The following is a 22,948-nucleotide window of genomic DNA, read 5'->3' on the forward strand; positions in this document are numbered from 1 at the left end:
TGGTGTTTCTACAAACTGTCTAGGTCAAGGGTGTCATACTCAGCTTGCGCCCCAGGCTGGTATCAGACCGTGGAGTTCATTGTGGGCTGGATCCAGCCTGGGGAATGCGGCACTAGCAATTTCAGCTCTGACCCTAGGGCATGTGGTTGTGGCAGCGGCAGCTTCAATTCTGGCATAGGACATGCGATACAGCTTCAACTCTGGCATAGGATATGCTTAACGATCCCCATAGTTAGGATGTTCTTCCTAATAACCTACCTAAATTTCCTTTGTTGCAATGTAAGACTGTTACTTTTTGTGTTGTCTCTTATGGCCAAAGAGACTAGTCTATCACCATCCTTTTTATAACTACCCTTCAGGTATTTAAAGACTATTATTAAATGCTTACTCAGCCTTTTCCTCTCCAGAAAAATAATACCATTTCTTCAAACCTTTACTAGTCCTCTGAATGTAATTGCTCCTGGCTGGGCAGTTTCCAGTTTGTTCCAGTTTTCCAATTTGCATCTTTTTTGAAGTGCCATGCCCAAAACTGGACACTTTATTGCAAATGAGGCCTCACCAGTGCTTGATGGAATGGAAGTCACAACTCAGTGTGCTATTGGCTTTTTGCAACAAGAGCCCACTGGTTCATATTCAGCTTATGGTCCATTATAACCACCAGGTCCTTTTTTTGCAGTTATTTTGGTCACTGTAAGTCTAAGACAGTACTTCCTGGAAGTGGGTGTTTTTACATATTGGTGTGTTGCAGCCAGTTTGTACTATTTTCTTGTCCATAATTGACTAAAGAATAGAAAACTGAAGTATCTTCTGCCAGTTTGACTTTCTGATCATTATATTTAATTATTGCAGAAACATAGTGCAGGGAGTTGCAATGAAAACAGTTTCACAGTCTGTTTATTTAGGTTTTAATACTGCACTTATCACTGGTTGTTTCACAGCATTGAAACAATATTTGGCCTGTTTTTGTTTTTCCTAAAGTTACCCTTTACTTTGCACAAAACTCCATTAGGAGAACGTTGAAACTTAAATTGCATATGTAAATATGATTGAGGGATATCTCTTCAACCAAGTTGGGGGAAAAACACTATTATTTAACCAGTTTAACATTACATGGGTTTGGTTATAAGTATGCAATGGAAGTCTCATTCAGTCCTAGTATTACACTTAAAAATCTACAGTATATGCATGCTGTTTTTGTAGACCTACCCTTGAATGCATGCAGAAGGCTCCATTCTGCCTTAAGACGTGAAGCTTAAGGGCATTTTTATACATGCAAGTGCCAGGTGCTTTGAAAAGCGCCCACTGCTGTCTCGCTTGCAGTTGTGTAAGTGGCAAAATGTGTCAGTGCTGAGAAAATGGCAGCGGTGTGCTTTTGAACTAAAACATATTGGAGGTGTTTTAGTTCAAAAGCTCCCCGCTGCCATTTTCTTCACACTGATGCACATTTTGCCACTTACACAACTGCACATGGTGCAGCCCAGTTTGCATCAGCTCGCATGCGGAACAGACTTGATTAATCAAATCTGCTCCAAAGCAGCGGATCTCCAGCGCGTCACGGGACAAAAAGGTATGTATATAAATGCCTTAAGTTTTTAGAACATATTACCTTCCAACATATGATTTTAGCACCTTAATGTTTATGCTGCTGTAGGGTAGTAGAATCTCTAATGCTATCACAGATATTTTAAGATGACTTTTTAAAGGTAGTCATCTGAAGGATTTGAACTGGATTAGAGTTTTCTGTCACTGAGAATTAAACATGCTTCAAAACCTTATGCTTGTGGTAAGTGGAAGCTAGACTGGGGTAGTTTGGTTTTTTTTTTCCTTGATGAAACAAGGCTGTTATCACAATATAGGTTTCACGGACCACAGGGTACATGGGTAGTTATTGTGGATCGGTTGATGTGACGTGAATCCTCACCCTTCCAGGTTATTCATTTGGCCAGGCTAAAAGAGTTGTGTTCTTTTCACCAATGCAGTACTTGATTATTCTTAAAAGCCTTTTATGGCCATCTATGTGTTTTATCTGTTTGTTTCTCTCTCTCTCTCTCTTTGAATTGAAGGTAAGCATCATTGTTCAGGCAGGGACTGGATGCAGTGCTCGAATTAAGGAATTTAGTGTAAATCCAAATTTTGCCAACACTTATGCACATGAGTAGTCTAATAAGCTCAGCAGTGTCACTGACATGCATAGTGTTACCACTATGTGCAAGTACAGGATCAAAGTTTTGTTTTGTTTTTAGTAATGCTTGTGGACTATAGGCATGAGTCACATACGACAAACATAAAAATACTTATTCCCTAAAATACAGTAAGCTAGGTGTAATAGACTGCTGCCGGAGGCAGTTCAAGCACCCACTTTGAACGTCTTCAGGACACATTTGGATGCTTATCTTGCTGGGATCCTATGACCCCTGCTGACTTCCTGCCCCTGGGGCAGGGGGCTGGACTTGATGATCCTCTGGGGTCCCTTCTAGCCCAAATGTCTATGAAATTGGTTTCATATCATTGATGCCAAGATGAACATAGGCCGGTAGTGTGGAGATGCAGTCAGGAAACCCAACTGCACCTTGTCCTGCATCCACAGATGCATCTCAAACAGGTCCAAGGAGGTGATACTCCCCCTCTATGCGGCACTGGTCAGGCTGCAGCTGGAGTACTGCCTCCAGTTCTGGGCACCGCACTTTAGGAGGGGTGTGGACAACATGGAGAGGGTCCAGAGGAGGGCCACTTGCATGATCAGGGGGCAGCAGGCAGGTCTTATGAGGAGAGGCTATGGGACCTGAACCTGTTCAGCCTCCAGAAGAGCAGGCTGAGGCGGGGATCTAGTGGCCTGTTACAAACTAGTCAGAGGAGATTAGCAGGCACTGGGGGAGTCCCTGTTCCCCGAGCACTGCCAGGAGTGACCAGGAATAATGGTCACAAGCTGGCAGAGGGTAAATTCAGATTAGACATCAGGAGGCGCGACTTCACTGTCAGGGTGGCTAGGATCTGGAACCAACTTCCAAGTGAAGTGGTGCTGGCTCTTACCCTGGGGGTCTTTAAGAGGAAGCTAGACAATCACCTTGCTGGGGTCATTTGACCCCAGTACTCTTTCCTGCCATGGCAGGAGGTCGGGCTCTGCTCAAGTCCCTTCCAACCCTAATAATTCTGAAACTATGGAATCCAGGCCTGTTGGTATATTAAGTAACTGATCTTGAGAAAATCTGATCTGGAAAACTTCAAATGTTGAAATTATGACAGCATTGGAGTGATCCTATTATAATTGATGAGATTAAAAAAAACAAAACAAAACAAAAAGGCATTATGGCCCCTCAGGTTTCTTAATGGAGAATTCAGTTTTCTAGAAAATGACTGTTCTGGAACAGTGTAACTCTGCTTGCTTAAATGCATTCAACCTGGAAGATTTCTTCTTAACTTCAAGAAGGCACTTAAGAAATGTAGCCGTAGAGTCTTTGATGCTGTCACTTCATCTCACTGAGAAATGGTTACGCTGCTGTGGCATCTTGCTATCTCTGAACTTTTTGCAACAGTGAGCAAGCCTCGTATGGTGGTAAAAACTAATTCAGTGCAGAATTTTGAGAGCGCGTCATGTTGTATCCATTTATCCAACACAAATGTGAAAAAGAAAAACTTACTGGTACTTGATAGGTCAGATACTAAAGCAGAGAAAATCTTGAATTCAGGCAAAAACACGTGCTGTATGTTCTAGTTCTTAGGTTCTGTGTTGCATTCTGTGTTCATCTGATCAAACAATTCCCTTTTATTAAACTTCCTTCCCCAGAATGGCAACAAGTAAACTCACATTCTTCTAACATGCTGCTTTTGAAACTTGTTTCTCTCCACACAAAAAAGTAAACTTTGTGGTGTAAAAGGCTTTTTTCCCCCTGCTATTTCGAACTGTTTCACTCCAATTCACCAGTGAACTAATTTCTCCTCTCAAACTGTTGGGTACTGAGAGCCTTTTGACCTTAATCTTGTGAATAAACTTGATTAAAGTCATCAGGGACACTGTATATCACACCAAAAGGTAATGGTGCATTCAGTTTATGAAGACCTCAAAGCAATTGTTGGCTTCTTAAGGAAGATAATCACTGATAATTTTGACACATTATATTGTAACCAACACAATTTTTTGAAGAGGAGAATAAGACCTAATTCATTGGTTATGTGATGGTGCATATAACCCCTGCTTCAGCAATGCACCTAAATATGGGCTGAACTCTAAATGTGTGCTGGAGTCCCATTGACATTGTTGAAATACAAATGCATATATGATGTTCAACACATGCTTAATTGCTTTTCTGCTTTGAGGGTACAGTAGTGTTTATGGTAAGGAGTTCACTCTGTCTACTGGTCCAAAGCTTAGGAGGTTAATGAGAAAAATCACTGCTTTGGAATGAAGACCATTATGGCTTCCTTGCATATCTTTTTAATGAACAGTTACATTGTGGGTTCTTCCTCCTAAACCAGGTTGTCTTGGCTCGAGAATTGGCAACTTCCAGAGAATATGCCAGTAAGTAATGATTCCTTCCATTTAAGTGTTTTAAACATAACATTGAAATAGGAATCTGTAAGTATATTCTAATTATGAAGTTTGGAGATCTCCTACCCCTCTAACAATGGGAGGGAGACAAAGAACAACTGCTCATCAGGAAAGTTCAGCTTTTTTTTTTAGAATTTTAGTTGCATCTAACAAATGGCTAACGTTTTATAGTTTTGGAAGTCACTTGCATTTTCATTGTTTATCTTTTTCTCCAAGTTAAAATTTTAGAGAAACGTCATATCATAAAAGAAAACAAGGTACCGTATGTGACCAGAGAAAGAGATGTAATGTCCCGTCTGGATCACCCTTTCTTTGTGAAACTCTACTTCACCTTTCAGGATGATGACAAGCTGTGTATCCTTTAAATTAAGAGTTTATTGCAATGCTTTGGGAAAAAGCCAAAGAAATATTTCATTGCAACATTCACTTTTTTTACTGTCACAAAAAGATGGGAGTGAATTTAGTAGCAGTTTCTTAAAAATGGTAGTTTTTAGCTTTTAAGCAATGAGATTTTCACCTGAATTCTTGACTAGATACTAAACTACAAATATGTTAAATATTTTTAAATGGCAAGTATCACATTCTGTTTATGTAATAGCATATTGATAAGTACCAGTTTCAATAGATCTAGTTTAAGCCCCAAATATGATATCCCTTAACATTAACATCTGACATGAATGTTTTCAAGAAACTGTTTTTATGGGTGCTTTTTTAAATAAAGGACCTACCATATTATGGTTCAATTTGGAACTAACCAGAAGGTAGAACAAAAATAATTGACTTTTTTCCCAAACTCTTCTTCCATCACTGGTACCATAACACAAATTAAAAAGCTAAACTAACACAGTTCTGCTATTTAAGAGAAAGGAAAAAAAAATGTTTACTGTATGGACAATGACACCATGGGGGTGGGGGAATAGTTTAGCTATCTTTTAGTAAGTAAATGATCGAATAAACAAGGAGACAAGTATCTGAAAATATCTCCTCTGATGGTTGTGAGGAAATTAAGCTTCATGTTGCTGCCTTACTTTGAAGACAATAACAAAAATAAACCAGAACTAAGTTTGTGTTGTGAAGTTTTAAAATATCCCAATGATACTCCTTAACTTTAGGTGCAGACTTTGGCCTTAGCTATGCCAAAAATGGAGAGCTTCTGAAATACATTCGGAAAATTGGCTCATTTGATGAGACTTGCACCAGATTTTATACTGCTGAAATTGTATCAGCATTAGAGTACTTGCATGGGAAGGGGATTATTCACAGGTAATGCACTAATTAGGTGATCTGTAATGGAGGGGAGAGTGTTCTTTTTTGAGACAGCCTTGATGTAATTTAAACCGAATATGTGATTTATTTTTTTCTAAGAAACCTACTAAGAATATAATGTAATTGGCTTTTTTTGGAGAATTTACATATTCTGTAGTAGTATGACCCAAACAAAGCAACTTGTGTGTGTGGATTGCAGCATGTGGTAGTCTATAAACAAAATGAAAAAAAATAGCTTAGTCCAGTTTCACTTTGTTTATCTCTTGCATGTCTATTCAATTGGACACAGAGCACAGATGGTAAATAGACTGTTTAAAGTAGACTGAATTTTCTAAAGTTGCAATGACAATGCAGTTCAAGATGCACTTCAATATTTATCTGAAGTCCCTATTTAAAAATGACCCTTTCAATGCTGAATCTTCTCACATACAACATGCACCTTTTCATCAAAATCCAGCTGTTGGAAATGAGAGTGCATGTTGCGCGCGCACACAATAGCGAGAGCAGGTCTCATTTACTTCAGGTGCAACTGAACTGGCAATCTCTGGTGATACTCAGGGAGCAGCCTTGGCTCCCTAGCTGCTGCTACTCAGTTACGTACTACAAGAAAAGATCTTTTTTCTACCTTTCAAAAACAAGGTTTGTTGTAGTATGTGACAGGCTGAATATGAGATGATACAGGAATCAAAATCCAGAGGTTTTTAGTAGAATGTTTAATAAGCTCTTGTCGAAAGAAGGACATTGTTGCATGAATGAGAATCCTCTGCCATGGAAAATGAAATAGTTTGCTAAACTTAGATGGATAAAAACCTTATTTGGTACTGTATGCAAGTGAGCAAGGGTTCTTGAGAGGATGAAGACTAAGCTGTAGAAGTGCAGTTGAGGAGAGACCTATAATGGCCAGAGGTTCCCAAACAGTGGTGTATGGAACACTCTGATGGTCTGCAGAGAGCTTGCTAATCACCTGGTGCTGGTTCTTCTCTTGGTTCCCCTTGCTTAAACAATCATTGTTTTTCTATTTTAAACAGTTGTGAATGGGGAATGGTGAGCAAGAGGAAATAAGTTCATTTGACAATGAGACAATCCACACTATGAAAATGTTCAGGGATTTGTACTTTCCTTGTCAGGGCATAGTTGGTATTGTGTAGTAGGTAGATTTTGTAAAGGTTGCTGTGTTCGAGCTGTGTATAAGGGGCTTCTTTGCAATCAGAAAATTGTTTAACGTTGAGTGGGCAATTGATCCTTCTAGCAGCTCTAAACTGCTGCACTGTTAGTAGCCATCAAATTGATTATATGCTGTCATGTTCAAGGTAACCCTTAGAGGTAAGGCTCACCAAATAACACTATGACACGCCCTAAAAAGATTTGAAGGCTTGAGCACTTGCTTTGAGTAGCATTAATGACCTATGAAAAACAGCTTTCTGTGGATGCTAAAATAATTTTAAATGGTGCCTTTAATATTGGAATCAGTTGGATTTGCAAATAGCTAGTTCCATTTGCACAATATAAATGGGTGCCCACCTTGCTTGCAGGTGTCTTAAGTGACTTATACAGCACTAGATAATTGCTTAGGACTGGATAGTGAGATGTTAAGATCAGAGAAAAGTGTCAATCATTGTAATACTGACAGGATACAACAGCCATAGTAAGGTACCTGGAAGCTGTTTTTTGGTTTTCTAATTTACTAAGAAATAGGAGACCAAATAACTAAGTGTCTTAGAGTGGTAGTACCATGAAAAGGGAACTATGTAAAAATAGAACCTCCTGTCTTGAAAATCAGTTTTTTTTGTATATTCAGTCAGCTCTTACTACTTTTGGCTCTGAACAGTTAGAATACCTATGGAACAATGAATTGGACTGTCTTCTTGGTTATGCATCATTAATAGAATTATTTATTTCTGATTGCAACCTATGTAGGCCCATAGACTTCCAGTTCTGCTCACAGTTGTTCTAGGCTGTTCAAGTTATAGAAACATAGAAAATGAGGGTTGGAAGAGACTCTGGAGAGCAGCCCCCTGCTCAAAGCAGGACCATCCCCAACTATATCATCCCAGCCAAAGCTTTGCCTAGCCAGGTCTTAAAAAATTCTTGTGGGGTGGTCATTATTGAGCTTATGCTATTTCAGACTGGGTGAAATTTTGTATGAATAATCCTGGTAACCATCTGTCAGATGTTGGTTACACTTTAAAGTTTGCAATCCATATACTTTTTAGTGGATTTTGTTGAACAAGCGGTATGGGGACTGACTGACTCTGTTTTTATGATCAACTCCTTGTAATTGCTTTAGGTCTTCTAGGAAGATTTTAACAAAATGAACAGGCTAAATAAAATCTTGTAGCCTGAGTCTGTTTTAATTTTAACTTTGAGAATCCACCTTTTTCAGGGACCTTAAGCCAGAGAATATTTTGCTAAATGAAGATATGCACATTCAAATAACAGACTTTGGAACAGCAAAAGTATTATCAGCAGATAGTAAACAAGGTATGCAGTTGTTAGTCTGTTATCCTATGTCTTGTTTAATTACTTTAAATATGATGAGCTCCCTGGAAATGTAAATCTCTCAAACTTGATAAATTGTCCTCTGCTTTGACCATCGCAGTTTTCTTGGTCTGAATATGTTTTCATCAGCTAGTTTAAAAATGTTATTCCAAGTTTCTGCTCAGATTGGGTAACAAATATATGAAGTTAGGAAAAAGTAAAGTTTTGTTTTTGGAGCACTGAAACACCAAGGTATGTACCAGGTGTCAAAACCTTCAACTGATCTTGAAACAGAATAGTTTTTGTTCTGGTTCATTCTATAGGCAAAAGGAGACTAAAGTATTTCTTCAAGGTTTCTGGCAAAAGTATCCTTAAGACACTAAAATAGTGTCCTTAAGACTTTCAGTAAAATCTCTGGTCTTTTTCCAATTATAATTCCTTGGATGAAAGAAAAATTAAACGTTTTTAGGAGAGTGCAGGGGTCTATATTGTCCTTAGACCAACACAGCCACATAATCAGACAAGATTCTTTGGGTAAATCTGATATCTCTTATTCAACCAACTCACATAGTTGGAAAAATTATTATTTTCAAGCTTTTGGATATAAATACCCTTTGTCAGGCTGAGAGAGCATTTGCAGTTGGTGTGGAATGAATAGTAAAGAAGCCAGGGGCTGGTCTGCAGCAAGACGAGCAGTTAGTGAAGATGAAAATTGAGGAGTCAGCAGGTGAGAGACAGGCTGGGGGGGGAAGGGGAATGAATGTAGCTGGTAAATACTGGAGAGGTACCTGGGGAGTCGGATGTTAGGCAGGTTATAATGTGTCATTAAATCCAATGCCTATATTTAGCTGAGAGGGCAGGCATTTTGGAGAAATTAACAATTGTAGTTACTGAGAACAGGTTGTTAAGATTTAAAATGTACTAAAACCACACTTCAGGAAGTTTAAACTATATAACTGGAATTCCTCTTTCTTTGGTGGCAAATATTGCTATACTTGAGAAGGTATTTGGATGTGTCCGCTATTTGGTCATTTAATTTATATTACTAATTAAGGAATCTCTCATACACTGCTCAAGTTTGCCACACTAGTGTGTGTGACACTTCAGAAATGGAAGGGAATCTTGGATATCAGTTTTAAAAAATTACTTTCCAATTGTTACTTTCATGTCTGTTTTGACAATTTGTTGAATGTACTTTGCTTTTTAGTAGAGTTAAAAGTAAGGATTATGTAAGATATAGGTTATGATAAACTTTTTTGTTCCCTCAGCACGGGCAAACTCATTTGTAGGGACAGCACAGTACGTTTCTCCAGAGCTGCTGACGGAGAAATCTGCCTGTAAAAGGTAAGTAGTCTTTATTGTGTCTGTAGAGAATTTTACTAACTTCTGTCTAGACCGACAATTTTGTGTAAATGCTTTTAAGGAGGAAAAATGTTTACTGTTTTAAGTATCTTTTAACGTCTTTATAGTTTAGCATCTCAGATTTCTAACTGATTTTTTTTTTTTTTTTTTATCTTAACAAATGTTGCTCCATGCCTCATCCCTGATTTTGTTTGCTTATTCATGAGTTCTGGGGTCTGCTGATAGACTAACCAATTCATGGATGATAAGTCTATCAGTAGCTGTTGAACAGAATGGCTGGGGATGTTTCCTCTAGCTTCTCTCAACCCATAATGGTGGATGCCAGGGCAGGTAATGAATAGGGATAGATCACTCGACTTATATCTGGTTCAGTGCTCTCTTCCCCTAAAGCATGCATCGCTGCTGCTGTCAGAGATGGTATACTGGGCTAGAGGGACCATTAGTCTGACCTTGTATGGCACTTCCTATGCAGGACCTGAAATTTTTACCATGATAAGAAAGACAGGAGAGGGAAGTCTCAGGTGAAAAGGTTGGATGTCCAGAAAACAGAATACTAAGCAAATGCACTATTTTTTTTCTTGTACCTAAGTAACCAATACCAAGTTACAAGTGGGGATAGGAAGTGGAAGGTAATCGCAGGTAAGCTAGGTGAACTGCTCAGTTTAAGCTTGCTTCTTGCTTCTACTTATTGTGGGACAGGAGTAGTCACAAAGCAGTTGTTGCAGTAAGTTGTTATATTGCTTCCTCTCTTTCCTCCCCTCATTTTTTAACTTAGTATAATTTTACTCACTTATCTTAACCTCAAATACAGTAGACACAAATGTAAAGTGATCAATAGGCAAGTTTAAAGTCAGCTTTTAGAAGTCTTTCAGATATTGCTTAGGTTTTTGGATGTGAATGAAAGGTATGTTTTGTGTTCATAAGAGTTTTGTCTGAATTATATGGGGAAGAGGGAATTCATTCTTGAGTGTCTCACACAGATGCATCTTAAATCAGTATCTTGTTGCTACATTTAGATGCTTTGCTGTTTCCTTTCTGGACATATACATTGTGTTGGCTGGCAGCGCTTTAGGAGACAAGCTCAGATACATGCCTGAGTTAAGTAATGCAGGCTGGTTACTGTTACCTTTCATAAATGTATGTGTATATACATGTGTGTGCACATGCACACATCTATATGGAAGGTAACAGTAACCAGCTTACAGTACTTGACTTTTATTTGTATATAATTGCTAGCTGGCTCCTTTTTGCACTGAATGCTGTGTGTACATATAGTGTACAAATCATGCTGCATGGAAACTCATCGGTATCCTGACTGTTAGAAATAGAAAATAAGGTATGCTTATCTGACTCCAGTTTTATAGCTTTACCTAATAGAGACATTAACCAGTTTGTTTTTGTTTTTGTTCTTTTCTTCCCCTTCTCGTTCCTTCAACTTTTAAAGTTCTGATCTCTGGGCTCTTGGATGTATAATTTATCAGCTTGTAGCTGGATTGCCTCCATTTAGAGCTGGGTAAGAGACCTCGGATCATATTTTATGATTTGTATACAGTTTCATTGGAAGTTTTTTTCAGTTTTCACTATATATCGCACAGTTTTAAAGTAAAATTTATCTCGGTGCTCCTTGGGTGTTATTGCAACACTTGATTTTAATCACTGTTCAATTAACTGACATGATTCATTGCTTAAAGCTAGATTGAGTCCTTAGTACATCCACAAGAGTGCATAGGGGACCTGCAGGCCCTGGAATCCACAAATGCCTCTTGGGGTTCCCATGCAACTCGCATTACTCTGGTAGCCACTTTATCCCTGAACAAGGTTTCAAACACCCCCCCCTCCAACAAGAGATCAGTTTTGCCCTCATGACCCTCCCTGCCCTGCCATTTAATCCAAGGGGCACAAAGTTCATGAAAAAATAGAACTGGAAGGCATCTTAAACAGCCGTCTTGTCCAGCCTCTGCTAAAGGCAAGATTTATCCCTATCTAAACCATCCAGGATAGAAGTGTTCTAATCTGCACTTAACTTCTAGTGATGGAGGTTCCACAGCCTCTGTAGGTAAACTGACTGTCCCAATGTTTCACTAGGAAGAATTAGGAAGAATTTTCAGACTAGCCTAGCTAATCTCTCTTGTTGAAATGGCAGCCCATAGTAGAGGTTTACTGTCCTTTTGAGCATCACCAGGGAGGCTGGGGTTGAACTTGACCCTTATATAAGCTTTTAAAACGGCTTTTAAAAGCCGTTATTCTTAAAAATTCAGTATTTCTTATTCAGCTCATTTTAATATATTGGTAAAGGTACTATAGGGAACAGATGATAACTGGACTGAATATTCTTTTTCTTGCAGAAATGAATATCTTATATTTCAGAAGATAATTAAGTTGGAATATGACTTCCCTGAAAAATTCTTCCCCAAGGCCAAAGACCTTGTAGAAAAGCTCTTGGTAAATATTCAGGTGTTATTATTGTTAGATGAATAAATAGCATAGGCCAGGGGCTGGCAGCCTATGGCTCATGGGCCAGATTTGGTTCACAGACTAATTTTATCCAGCCCACAAAGCTGAGGGGGGGGGAGGGAGGGGGTTGCCTTGTATGAGGGTTGGGCAGCGGGGAGAAATAGTGACTGTGGCACTGGGGGGCTAGGAGAGTAAGCAGTGACTGGCAGTGGCACAGGCCAGGCTGGTAGTAGCCTGAGCTTAGATATGAGCTCTGTAAAGTGTCCCCAAGCTTCAAAAAATTGCTAGCCCTCCACATAGGCTCTCCAGTATATACTGAATTGATTCATTTCCCTAACTTTGTATCCAAATTGTTACAAACCCTTAAACTGATTTTACTCTACTAAGAGTCCTTAACATTCCTGACTGTGTAGAGGGAGAACTCATCATCTGGAAAATTGTCATCTATTATTAAACAGCTCTTTTAAGACCCCATGAAGAAGCTGTGTGAACATGAAGTACATCTGTTACTGAAATGGAAAAAAATGATTGTAAATAATTATGCAGTACCGACAATACAAATTTGTAGGCAGATGTTTTCAGCTATTGAACAGAAGTATCTTTGTTATTTGTAAAATATAAATTAATTTGCATTGTATTTCCGAGTACTTGCTCCATATTTCACTGCACTATTATAACAGTAGCTAAAAAAAAATTACTATATAAAATGTTACTTGTGCAGAGAGAAAAAATATCCGATTTAATGAGTATTCAGTCAGAAGTGAAACAAAATTTTGTAGAAATTCTTTACCCTTTATTTAGTAACATTTTGTTAAAGCTGAATAGGCTAACAGTAACAGAATGAAAATCAGAAAGGGATTAGCATTGGGCTGTTATAAAGTTAACATTCACTTTGAAACTAATTTTCATTATTATAGAGAAGTGTTAAGTAAGTTAAGTAACTTTAACTCCTTCAGGTTCTAGATGCTACAAAACGATTAGGCTGTGAAGAAATGGGAGGGTATGAACCTCTGAAGGCTCATCCATTCTTTGAATCAGTCTCGTGGGAGAATCTGCATCTTCAGACACCCCCAAAGCTCACAGCATATTTGCCAGCGATGTCTGAAGACGATGAAGATTGCTATGGAAATGTATGTGTCAATTTTGCTATATTCAACTCTATCACAACTCCAGATTTTTCTGAACAGTAATTATTGCCAAGCAAATGCTTCTGCTGAATCAGTTTTGGTGACAGGTCAGGGACAAAAAAACCCTGGAGCTTGACTAAGTTAATTTCTCTAGAAAGCAGGTATTTGTTTTTAACAAAGAAGAGTATTATGTTCTGCTTGACAACTAACCTATTTTAATTTGCTTCATGTCGCATGGGTAGTCCAGCTTCCCTGGCTGGATTGCAGCTTCTATGATGGACTGCCTTCACTTTGCAGCAAAGGAGACAGTATTACGTTACGGGTCTTGCTGCTTTGCTCTCAAAGAACCCACAGTATCAAGTAAACATAAACCACTTTGTGTCACCTGAACAAGCCATTTTGATGCCTTATGTCTTCAAAGTTCAAGCAGCGATGGAGAGCATCTTTTGTCCTACCATGAATAACTGCTCAGTGTTCTAGAACTTGCATAACTCTGTGCTCAGGCTGAAGATCTTTATCTAAAAATGAACAATCCCATCAAACAACTGAACTGTAGAGTAAAGCTTAAAGTTCCATTCACCTAAGCAAAAATCCATGACTTCTTTTAAGGACTTGACAGGTCATAACGTGCTACACAGTCTCACTTCCCATGAGACTGTAGAACTTGCACTCGACAAAGATTATTCTGACTGTTTCATTATCTCAGCAATAATATCTACCAATCTAATGCTAAAACACTGGGGTGAGAGTCTAACTCTTCTGGGTGCTTTACTGAAATTAATTCTATTGATGGTATTACCACAAAACAAAATGGGAACATTTTATGAGCTGATGAAAATGACAAGTTGTCTTTGTAGATTAAAATTCTTTTTGAAGTCGAGAGTACACCAGCATGTAACATCTTTCCTTTGGCTTTTGGATAACAATGTTGTAATACCAGACCAGAGAAATAGAGCAGTCTGTTTGTATTGAAGTGCAGAGAGACCAAGTTTTACAGGTGATAACAAGAAGTCAGCATTATACTGATTACATTGCAATTACAGTGAGAGTGTGTAGCATTCACCATCAAATCTGTTGTTCTTTTTTTATTTTTGAGTTTTCCCCCCTTTAAGAGTCCTACCTCTTAATTTCGGAAACTAAATAGTTGGAATGACCATTATAATTTGTCTTCCTCCTCCCTGGATCGTTTCTCTAATTCAGTTGCCATAACCTCCACCTTTTAACATGCACTTGCCATTTTGTGTTAAGCAAGTGTATACCTTCACTGAAAACACTAGGAGTTGAAGTAGTTTAGTTTCCACATTGGTGGCTGTTCTTGACAAACAATAGTTGTGCAACTGCGTTCAGTTGAGTTGCTCCAAAAGTGGTGGTGTTTAATAGAAATCAGGAATGCACGAATCCTACTTATGACATAGAATGGGGTTAGTCTTTTTGTTTCTAAAATCTTCATGCCTTCGTTTCTTGGTTCCCTCTTATTCCCTGACCAGAAGTTACTGATGGTCCCCTTTTAATTATTTATTAATTCAAAGACCATGTCTTTTCTCCTTGGGCCTCCTTGCTGTGGAACTTTCTACCTTTTACTAGGCAGCAGCAGCGTGCCTGATGCTTTCTAAGAGCAGCGTGGAGTGACATGACAAACTTGCTCTGTCTGTCATACTCTCCAGTCTGAGGGATGATAGGGACCTGCATTCCACAGCGGGAACATTAAAACATTGTGCAACCCAGAGTTCTGCATTGTGAAAGGGAATGTCTCTTGGGGGTGTTATGTCCATTCTTCAGTTTTGCAGTGCACTGAGTATACCACATAGCAAACTGGAAGGCGAGAAAAGTTGGAGGGAGCAAAAGGGTGAACTTGGCAATAGAAAACTTAGTTGAAGGACATTTATTGTAAGGAAATAATCCTTAAAAGTGTATTTGAGTATGGAATAGTCTTGGAAGCTGCGGAAGGACCGTTCCTGGGACAGCTGAACGAAACAGACTTGTTGAAAAGGGATAAATTAGATGATGTAAACTGATTTACTCCTCTTTGTAAAATGCTTTGAGACCTATTCAAATCTATATAAGAGCTAAGTGTTAATTTCGTGTTGGATGCAATGCAAACATAAAAGCTAGAGACAGAAAAAATCTGAATATGACGTTTCAATGCCATGCCTAAAATTAAGGCACCAGTACTTGCAAGTATTTAAACTGTTGATTTGTTTTGATTTTTTACATAAGAGATGAAACACTGCCAAATTGTGATTGACTTAATGTATACACATAAGGCATAAATGACCTAATTTCTTCTTCTGCTTTTGCTTTAGATATTGGTATCTTATTTAGCTTTTTATGTGTCCTGTTACAGTCGTAAGTTACTTCTAGCTTTAATTTTTTTCAAGTATATCAGTATAAATAAGTATCTGGTAAAGTTTCAGAATTAAAAGCAACTGAACTCCTTATATTGAAATGTTGAATAGATCTTTTTATTAAAAAAAACAAAAAAGACTCTAAAATTTGTTTTTGCTATATTTTTTTCCTTTCTTAGTATGACAATCTCCTGAGTCAGTTTGGTTGTATGCAAGTTTCTGGTTCTTCGCCCTCGCTGTCTGGTCCAGAAATGAGTCCACCACAAACGTCAGGTGGTAACATTGAACAGTACATTCATGATCTTGACAGTAATTCCTTTGAACTGGACTTGCAATTTTCTGAAGAAGAGAAGAGGTTACTTCTGGCAAAACAAGCTGGTGGAAACCCATGGTAAGGTGTTTAAAATGCAGTTAATCTGTGATTTTATTTATTTATTTATTTATTTTTTCCTCCAATTAGGAATCCGTAGCACAATAAACCCGCTGTTCTTGCTTCAGTTCAGGTTAATTTTTGCAATAGAAGTCCAACAGCTGAGTGGTTAAAAACTTAATTAGTGAGGATGCGTTTCTTGAATTAAACTGGTAGCATAAATCTTTACATAACAGCTCTGTGAGTTTTTGGAGTCTGAGATCTAGTGTAATTCTTCCTTTGTCACAAGGGGGCCCCCAATAATAGGTTCTTCAAACTGGATCAATCTGTTTCACTATCAGAACCTCCTTGACATCAGATTTTGCCCTTGATAATACTTTGGCATGACTATTAGTCCTCATTCCTAATAGTTATTAAGGTGCATATAAATCTATCTAGTTCATAGATTTCATAGACATTAGGGCTGGAAGGGACCTCGGGAGATCGAGTCCAGCCCCCTGCCCAAAGGGCAGGAAGTCAGCTGGGGTCATAGGATCCCAGCAAGATAAGCATCCAATTTACTCTTGAAGGTGTTCAATGTAGGCGCTTGAACCACCTCCGCTGGCAGACTGTTCCAGACCTTGGGGGCTCGGACAGTAAAGAAGTTCTTCCTTATGTCCAGCCTGAAACGGTCTTGCAGGAATTTGTGACCGTTCGACCCGGTCATCCCTTGGGGCGCTCTGGTGAACAAACGTTCCCCCAGATCCTGGTGGTCACCCCTGAGAAACTTATAGGTGGCCATCAGATCACCCCTGAGCCTACGCTTTTCCAGGCTAAAGAGTCCCATGGCTCTCAGCCTGTCATCGTAAGTTCTGTTTTGCTGACCTCTGATCATGCGCGTGGCTCTCCTCTGGACTCTCTCAAGCTTCTCCGCATCCTTTTTGAATTGTGGAGCCCAAAACTGGACGCAGTACTCCAGCCGCGGCCTCACCAAGGCCGAGTACAAGGGGAGAATGACGTCCCGGGATTTGCTCAAGAAGCATCTATGGATGCAAGCCAGCATTTTGGTCGCTTTATTAGCCGCAGCGTCGCATTGCAGGCTCATGTTCATCTTGTGGTCAATGATGACTCCCAAGTCTCTTTCTTCTGTAGTGCTAACCAACGTAGCACTGCCGAGCCTATAAGGGTGCTGCAGGTTTTTCCTCCCAAGGTGGAGAACCTTGCATTTTTCGGTGTTAAACACCATCAGGTTCTCGTCTGCCCATTTGCTGAGCTTGTCCAGGTCAGTCTGGATCACCCGCCTATCTTCTGGCGTGGATGCTTTGCCCCAAAGTTCGGTGTCATCGGCAAACTTGGCCAGTCCACTCCTGACTCCAGTGTCCACATAGTTAATGAAGATGTTGAACAGTATGGGTCCAAGGACAGAGCCTTGAGGGACCCCACTGGTCACAGGGCACCACGATGAGCGACTGCCATCAATCACAACCCTCTGGGTCCGACCACAGAGCCAATTTCCCAGCCAGCAGATCGTGGTGGAGCTAAGGCCACAACTGGCCAGTTTGGCCAAGAGGTGATCATGGGATACTAGATCAAAAGCTTTTTTGAAGTCAAGATATATGACATCAATCTGTTCTCCCTTGTCCAGATGATAAGTCACCTGGTCATAGAAGGAAATGAGATTGGTCAAACAAGACCTACCCGCAACAAACCCATGCTGGCTATCCCTTAGAATGTTAGCCTGGGCCAGTCCATCAAGGATGGCCTCCTTAATAAACTTTTCTAAGATCTTCCCCAGGATAGAAGTCAGGCTAATGGGCCTGTAGTTAGCCGGATCCACTCTCCTCCCTTTCTTGAAGATCGGCACCACATTGGCCTTCTTCCAGTCTTCGGGCACTACACCAGAGCGCCAGGAGTTTTCAAAGATCCGTGCCAGGGGCTGGGCTATGACGCTCGCCAGCTCCTTGAGTACCCTGGGGTGCAGGTTGTCAGGGCCGGCTGACTTGAAGGTGTCCAGCTTCTCAAGGTGTTCCTTCATTAGGTCAGCATTTATGGAGGGTAGGGGATCCCCATCACCCAGATCTCCCTGTCCCATAGCAGCCATGGGCGTCCCATGGGCCTGATGAAAGACTGACGCAAAGTACCTATTTAATAGGTTGGCTTTTTCCTGGGCGTCAGTTGTCAGTTGCCCCATCTGGTTTAGCGGGGGTCCAACATTGTCCGTGCTTTTCCTCCGGCTCCCCACATATCTGAAAAAGGACTTTTTGTTGTCCTTGATGCCTGAAGCTAGTTGGAGTTCAGTTGCAGCCTTGGCTTTCCTGGTTTGCTCCCTGCAGGACTGGACCAGTGCAGAATAATCCTCCTTGGAGGTGAATCCCGTCCTCCATCCTTTGTAGGCTTTCCTTTTTAGCCGCAGGAGGTCTGCTAGGTCCCTGGAGAGCCAGGAGGGCTGCTGTGCCTTCTTGCTGCCTTTCCTCCGTGTTGGAATAGATTTAGCTTGTGCCTTGAGGATCACTTCCTTGAGAAGCAACCACTCTTCTTGAACTCCCATCTCCCTGGGGTCACGGTCCCTGAGGGCCTGACTGACAAGCCTCTTGAGCTTGTCAAAGTCGGCTTTTCTGAAGTCAAGGACTTCTGTGTTGCTGACTGACTTGCCAGCTTTATGGCGGATGGTGAAGGTGATCAGCTCATGGTTGCTGTCACCCAACTTCCCATCGATCACTGGGTCGCCGATTAGGTCGTCCCCCGTAGCCAGTACTAGGTCGAGCCGCGCTTTGCCTCTCGTTGGCCCATTGACTTCTTGAGTCAGGTAGAGGTCATCCACACATGAGATGGACAGGGGGCTGGACTCGATGATCTCCCGAAGTCCCTTCCAGCCCTAATGTCTATGAAATCTATGAAATGTCTGGGTAATTGAAGTCACCCATGACAACCAAGGTCCTGGAGCAAGCGGCTTCAGTCCGTTCCCGGGCGAACTCCTGGTCAAACTCAGGACTTTGAGTGGGAGGTCTGTAGTAGACTCCCACCGTTGTCTCCGCTGTGCCGTATTCCCCACGAATTTTTATGCAGAGGGTCTCTAGCTGTCCATGCTGGTTGCCAACATCAGCTTGCAGGGATATGTAGCTTTCCTTCACATAGAGAGCTACACCCCCGCCCTTTTTGTCAACACGATCCCTCCTGTACAGGGTATAGCCCTCTATACCCGTGGTCCAGTCATGGGTGGAGTCCCACCAGGTCTCCGTTATCCCAATGACATCATAATTCTTTAGTTATCGTAAGCAAGTAACAGTTTGGGGTATGGTGGAGAGGAGGCAGAAGTTCACCTAATATTTAAAGTTAAATTTGTGGTTAATGGGGGTGGGGGAGGTGCACTGTGTAGAGAGATGCTGCAAATAATTTTTTCCAACTATTTCAGTTGGCCTAATAAACAATGCCATATTTACCAAAGGAAACTTGCCTGCCTATGTAGAGAGAAGAAGTTTTTAAAGATTCCAAGGCAGTATAGATACTGAGAAATTTCTAAGATAAATGAGGGTGAGAAATAAAATGATTAGTAGGACAGTGTTGATTACTTCCTGTGGAGGGGTTCTGGAATGACAGTGGCTTGTTCTTTTTCTCTTGTTAGGCATCAATTTGTAGAAAATAACTTAATACTAAAAATGGGTCCAGTAGACAAAAGAAAGGTAAGTCTTGATTTTCTTCTAGAAAGGTTTCAAATTATACTGCTTTTGTAGAGTTGTGAATCTGTGAGGAAACTTTCTTTAAAGTCTCTGATATTTAGGGGTTTGTAGGCTACCTCCCAGTTGCAAGATGTAGCATTTCCCAACAAACAGATCTTTCACAAATTTAATATTGTTAAGGGTGCCTGTACACAAGTGCGATGCAGCACATCGGAGCAGCCAGTTACAGTGCATCAGAACAGACGGGACTAATCGAGTCTGCTGGGGCATAGCAATTCTGCACTCCAGCAGCCTCCTGCGGCTTATGTATCAGTGTCCCCATGCTTCAAAAAGGCAGGGGAGCTTGAACTAAAGCTCATCTGATGAGCTTTAGCTCAAGCGCCTCCACCCCCTTTTTGAAGCATGGGGACACTGATGTATGAAATTCTGCAGTGCTTTAACTAGAGCGGCTTTTGGAGCAGCTCTAATTAAAGTGCCCTCCCCCCCCCCCAAACACCTGGAGCACATGTAAAAGTGCCCTAAGGTTTTTTTGTTTGTTTGTTTTTAAATGGAGTAGTCTTTAGGGCTGCGTGATGTTTCGGTCCTTGATTCGATTCAACAGAGATTTGGCCCAATTTGGTGGCTGAATCTCCAAATCTGAATCAAATCAGAGGACCCTTTAATATCTCCAAATAGATTCGGAATCCTCTGAATCGATTCAGAAAGATTTGGAAGATTTGGTGATTCAGACATAGACACGGCTTCAAATGTTTTCTCTACATACCTCGAGGTAGCAGTGGGTCATGAATGCTGTGGTGCTGGGGCACGTGGAACATCCCACAGGAGCATGGGGGCTCCCAGCATGCTCAGCAGCAGACCTGGAAATGGACTAGAAGTACTTCCAGTCCACTGGGGAGTGTGCTGGGGTGTGCCACCCTCTGCCCCCGGCTCAGTGACTGGTGCCTCCTGGATCCGGGGGGGCACCTGGGGTCCCCCCACAGGCGATCACTGAGCTCCCATGGGATGCTCCATCCACCCTAGCATCACAGCAATCACGAGCCACGCTGGTACCTCAAGGTATGTAGACAAAACATTTAAAGCTCTGCCTATGGCCAAATCACTGATTCTCCAAATTTGGCATCAAATCTTCAGATTCGGATTTGGCCGAATCAGACTGGGGACAGTGATCCACTCAACGAATTGAATCACTCTTCCTGATTTGGGCTGAATCCAAATCAGATAGGGCCCCTAGTAGTCTTTTGAGTTGGAGGAATGTTGTAATCCAGGTTTCCTAGAAGTTTTCAACTCATAAACAGCATTGAATGTAAATACCTGTCAACCCTCTCTATCAGTGTGAGTTGTTGAAATATTCTGCAAAGTTTCAGTTTTTCGGATAGATATCAATATCTAGGACTAGGGTTTAGACCATCATTGGGCCAAAGTGGAAGGTAGACTGAAATAAGCTGCCATTATAATAGTAGCTCTTCTTTCCTTCCTCTTCTGCATGTGATTTAGATTATCTACAGGGAAACGGGTGGCCTTAGGATCATAGAGTTAGAAGGAAGCTCCAGAGTTGTACAGTCACTCAGCTGCCCCCATTTTATTGTCACCACCTGCCTCCCACGTGCCCAAGTTTCTCTTCATCTTAATTGCTTTTTGTTTACTTCACCCTCTGTGTTCTTCAGAAGTCTGTTGCTTTGATTGCTGACTTTACAGAGAATAAGAGGCTTTAAAAAGTAGCTTACTATCACAATGTCTATATGATTAGCTGCTTTTTTTCCCTAAAAGTCCTGTAGAAAATTTGATACGTATCTGGGCTGATGGTAGTTTTACTAAGAGGTTAGATTATGGATTTGTACAGGGACAGGGATGACCCTGCCTCAGGCTCAGTCTTGGTCTAGATGATCTATGGATGTTCCTTCCAGCCCTACTTGCATTTTAAGTAGTCACTCATAAAAAAACAAAACAAAACAAAAAAACAAAAACAAACGACTAGTTGTATGCATGCTGCTTCGGAAATGTGTTGAGGCAAAAATGGTTAAGAATAAGAAATTGCTGTATAAAGTGCTAGCCAATTTTCAGAGACAGACTGGGTCCTTGCCTAAACTGCTTATGGTATACATTGTTTGTGACCTAGAGAAAGTGAACAGAGGGAAAATGGGTGAGGAAAGCACAAACTTGATCCAAAATGTTAATGAAGTTATTTGTTTTAATTGTCATCCTCTGTTTATGGTGATACTTATTTTGGGGAGAAGGGGTTAAAACATTTCTAAAGCAAGGTATTTAGTAATGAATGCTAGTGTAAAAAGTGATAAAGATTGCAGATGCACACCAGTGGCTTGTAGGTATTACCTTTTTTAAACATGCTCTAGAAATAACAAATAAACCAAACAACACTTAGAAACACCAGGCAAATAAGATATTTACTGGATGCTCCAGTCTCTGAACTTAATCAGGTTGTATTCATTCAGTTTCCACTGGGATGCCTTGAGAACCTTAAACTTCTAAAAACTTATCCATGTGGGAATTTTTTTTATCAATGGCCAAATAATTTAGTATCCATTAATTATCTGATGATTGGGTTGTCTGACACTTGCATGTAAAAGGATTTGAAAAATTCCTGATTAGATAAACAGTACATTGATGAAGAGTATCGCAGACTCTCCTGGATCAAAGCTATGATGAAAAGTATGTAGGCAATTGCTAAAGTCCCACTGAAGTCAATGTGAATTATGCACATGCTTTAGAAAATAGATCATTTGATAATACATAGCTTGTTCTTTGTATTACTGCTACTCTTGTCAGGGATTGTTTGCTCGTCGGCGCCAGTTACTCCTCACAGAAGGGCCCCATTTGTATTATGTGGATCCTGTCAACAAGGTTCTGAAAGGAGAGATTCCATGGTCACTAGAGCTGCGACCAGAAGCCAAGAATTTTAAGACTTTTTTTGTTCACACGGTAAGTAAATATCCTTTTAATTTTTTCAGAAGCCTTAAAATAACTTTAAACACCACACATGTATTAAACTATTGGAATTAGAATTGAATTGAAATTGTGAATAAGAATTGAATTGGAATTAGAATTGAATTGTGCAAATTGAGCTGTGGGTGTTTATACCTTTTTATGGCTAGGAAGCAGTGAAGTGTCTAGGTCTCGTTTTGTTTTGCTTTCATTAAAGAAATAGAAACTTACATGGATTGTGTGATCCAAAAAGAACTGCATAAAGAATTTTGTCTTGCTCTATTTACAGTTGAGTCCAAGCACTCTTGCATATTGCAGCTCACCAGACTTGTCAGCCTACTGTATCAGTTACTCTACATATGTACATCCACCAGTAGCACCATTTTTCAGGGATAATGCATGAA

At 40.4% G+C, this 22,948-nt stretch overlaps 1 protein-coding gene across 1 annotated transcript in view; it reads left to right on the top strand.

Annotated features, from left to right (window-relative positions):
* Window positions 1-22,948, top strand: part of PDPK1 (3-phosphoinositide dependent protein kinase 1) — a 46,796-nt gene that overhangs the window by 18,482 nt on the left and 5,366 nt on the right. The window contains exons 3-13 of the mRNA XM_090023635.1: window positions 4,474-4,516; window positions 4,763-4,900; window positions 5,665-5,809; window positions 8,196-8,293; window positions 9,559-9,634; window positions 11,097-11,165; window positions 11,998-12,094; window positions 13,063-13,236; window positions 15,758-15,969; window positions 19,550-19,607; window positions 22,389-22,541. Of these exons, the coding sequence (XP_089879761.1) occupies window positions 4,474-4,516; window positions 4,763-4,900; window positions 5,665-5,809; window positions 8,196-8,293; window positions 9,559-9,634; window positions 11,097-11,165; window positions 11,998-12,094; window positions 13,063-13,236; window positions 15,758-15,969; window positions 19,550-19,607; window positions 22,389-22,541 (1,263 nt within the window). The remainder of the gene's footprint in view (window positions 1-4,473; window positions 4,517-4,762; window positions 4,901-5,664; window positions 5,810-8,195; window positions 8,294-9,558; window positions 9,635-11,096; window positions 11,166-11,997; window positions 12,095-13,062; window positions 13,237-15,757; window positions 15,970-19,549; window positions 19,608-22,388; window positions 22,542-22,948) is intronic.

This window comes from Crocodylus siamensis, chromosome 12 (genome assembly GCF_052110815.1).
Source record: "Crocodylus siamensis isolate JL-2025a chromosome 12, ASM5211081v1, whole genome shotgun sequence".
Taxonomy (NCBI): domain Eukaryota; kingdom Metazoa; phylum Chordata; order Crocodylia; family Crocodylidae; genus Crocodylus; species Crocodylus siamensis.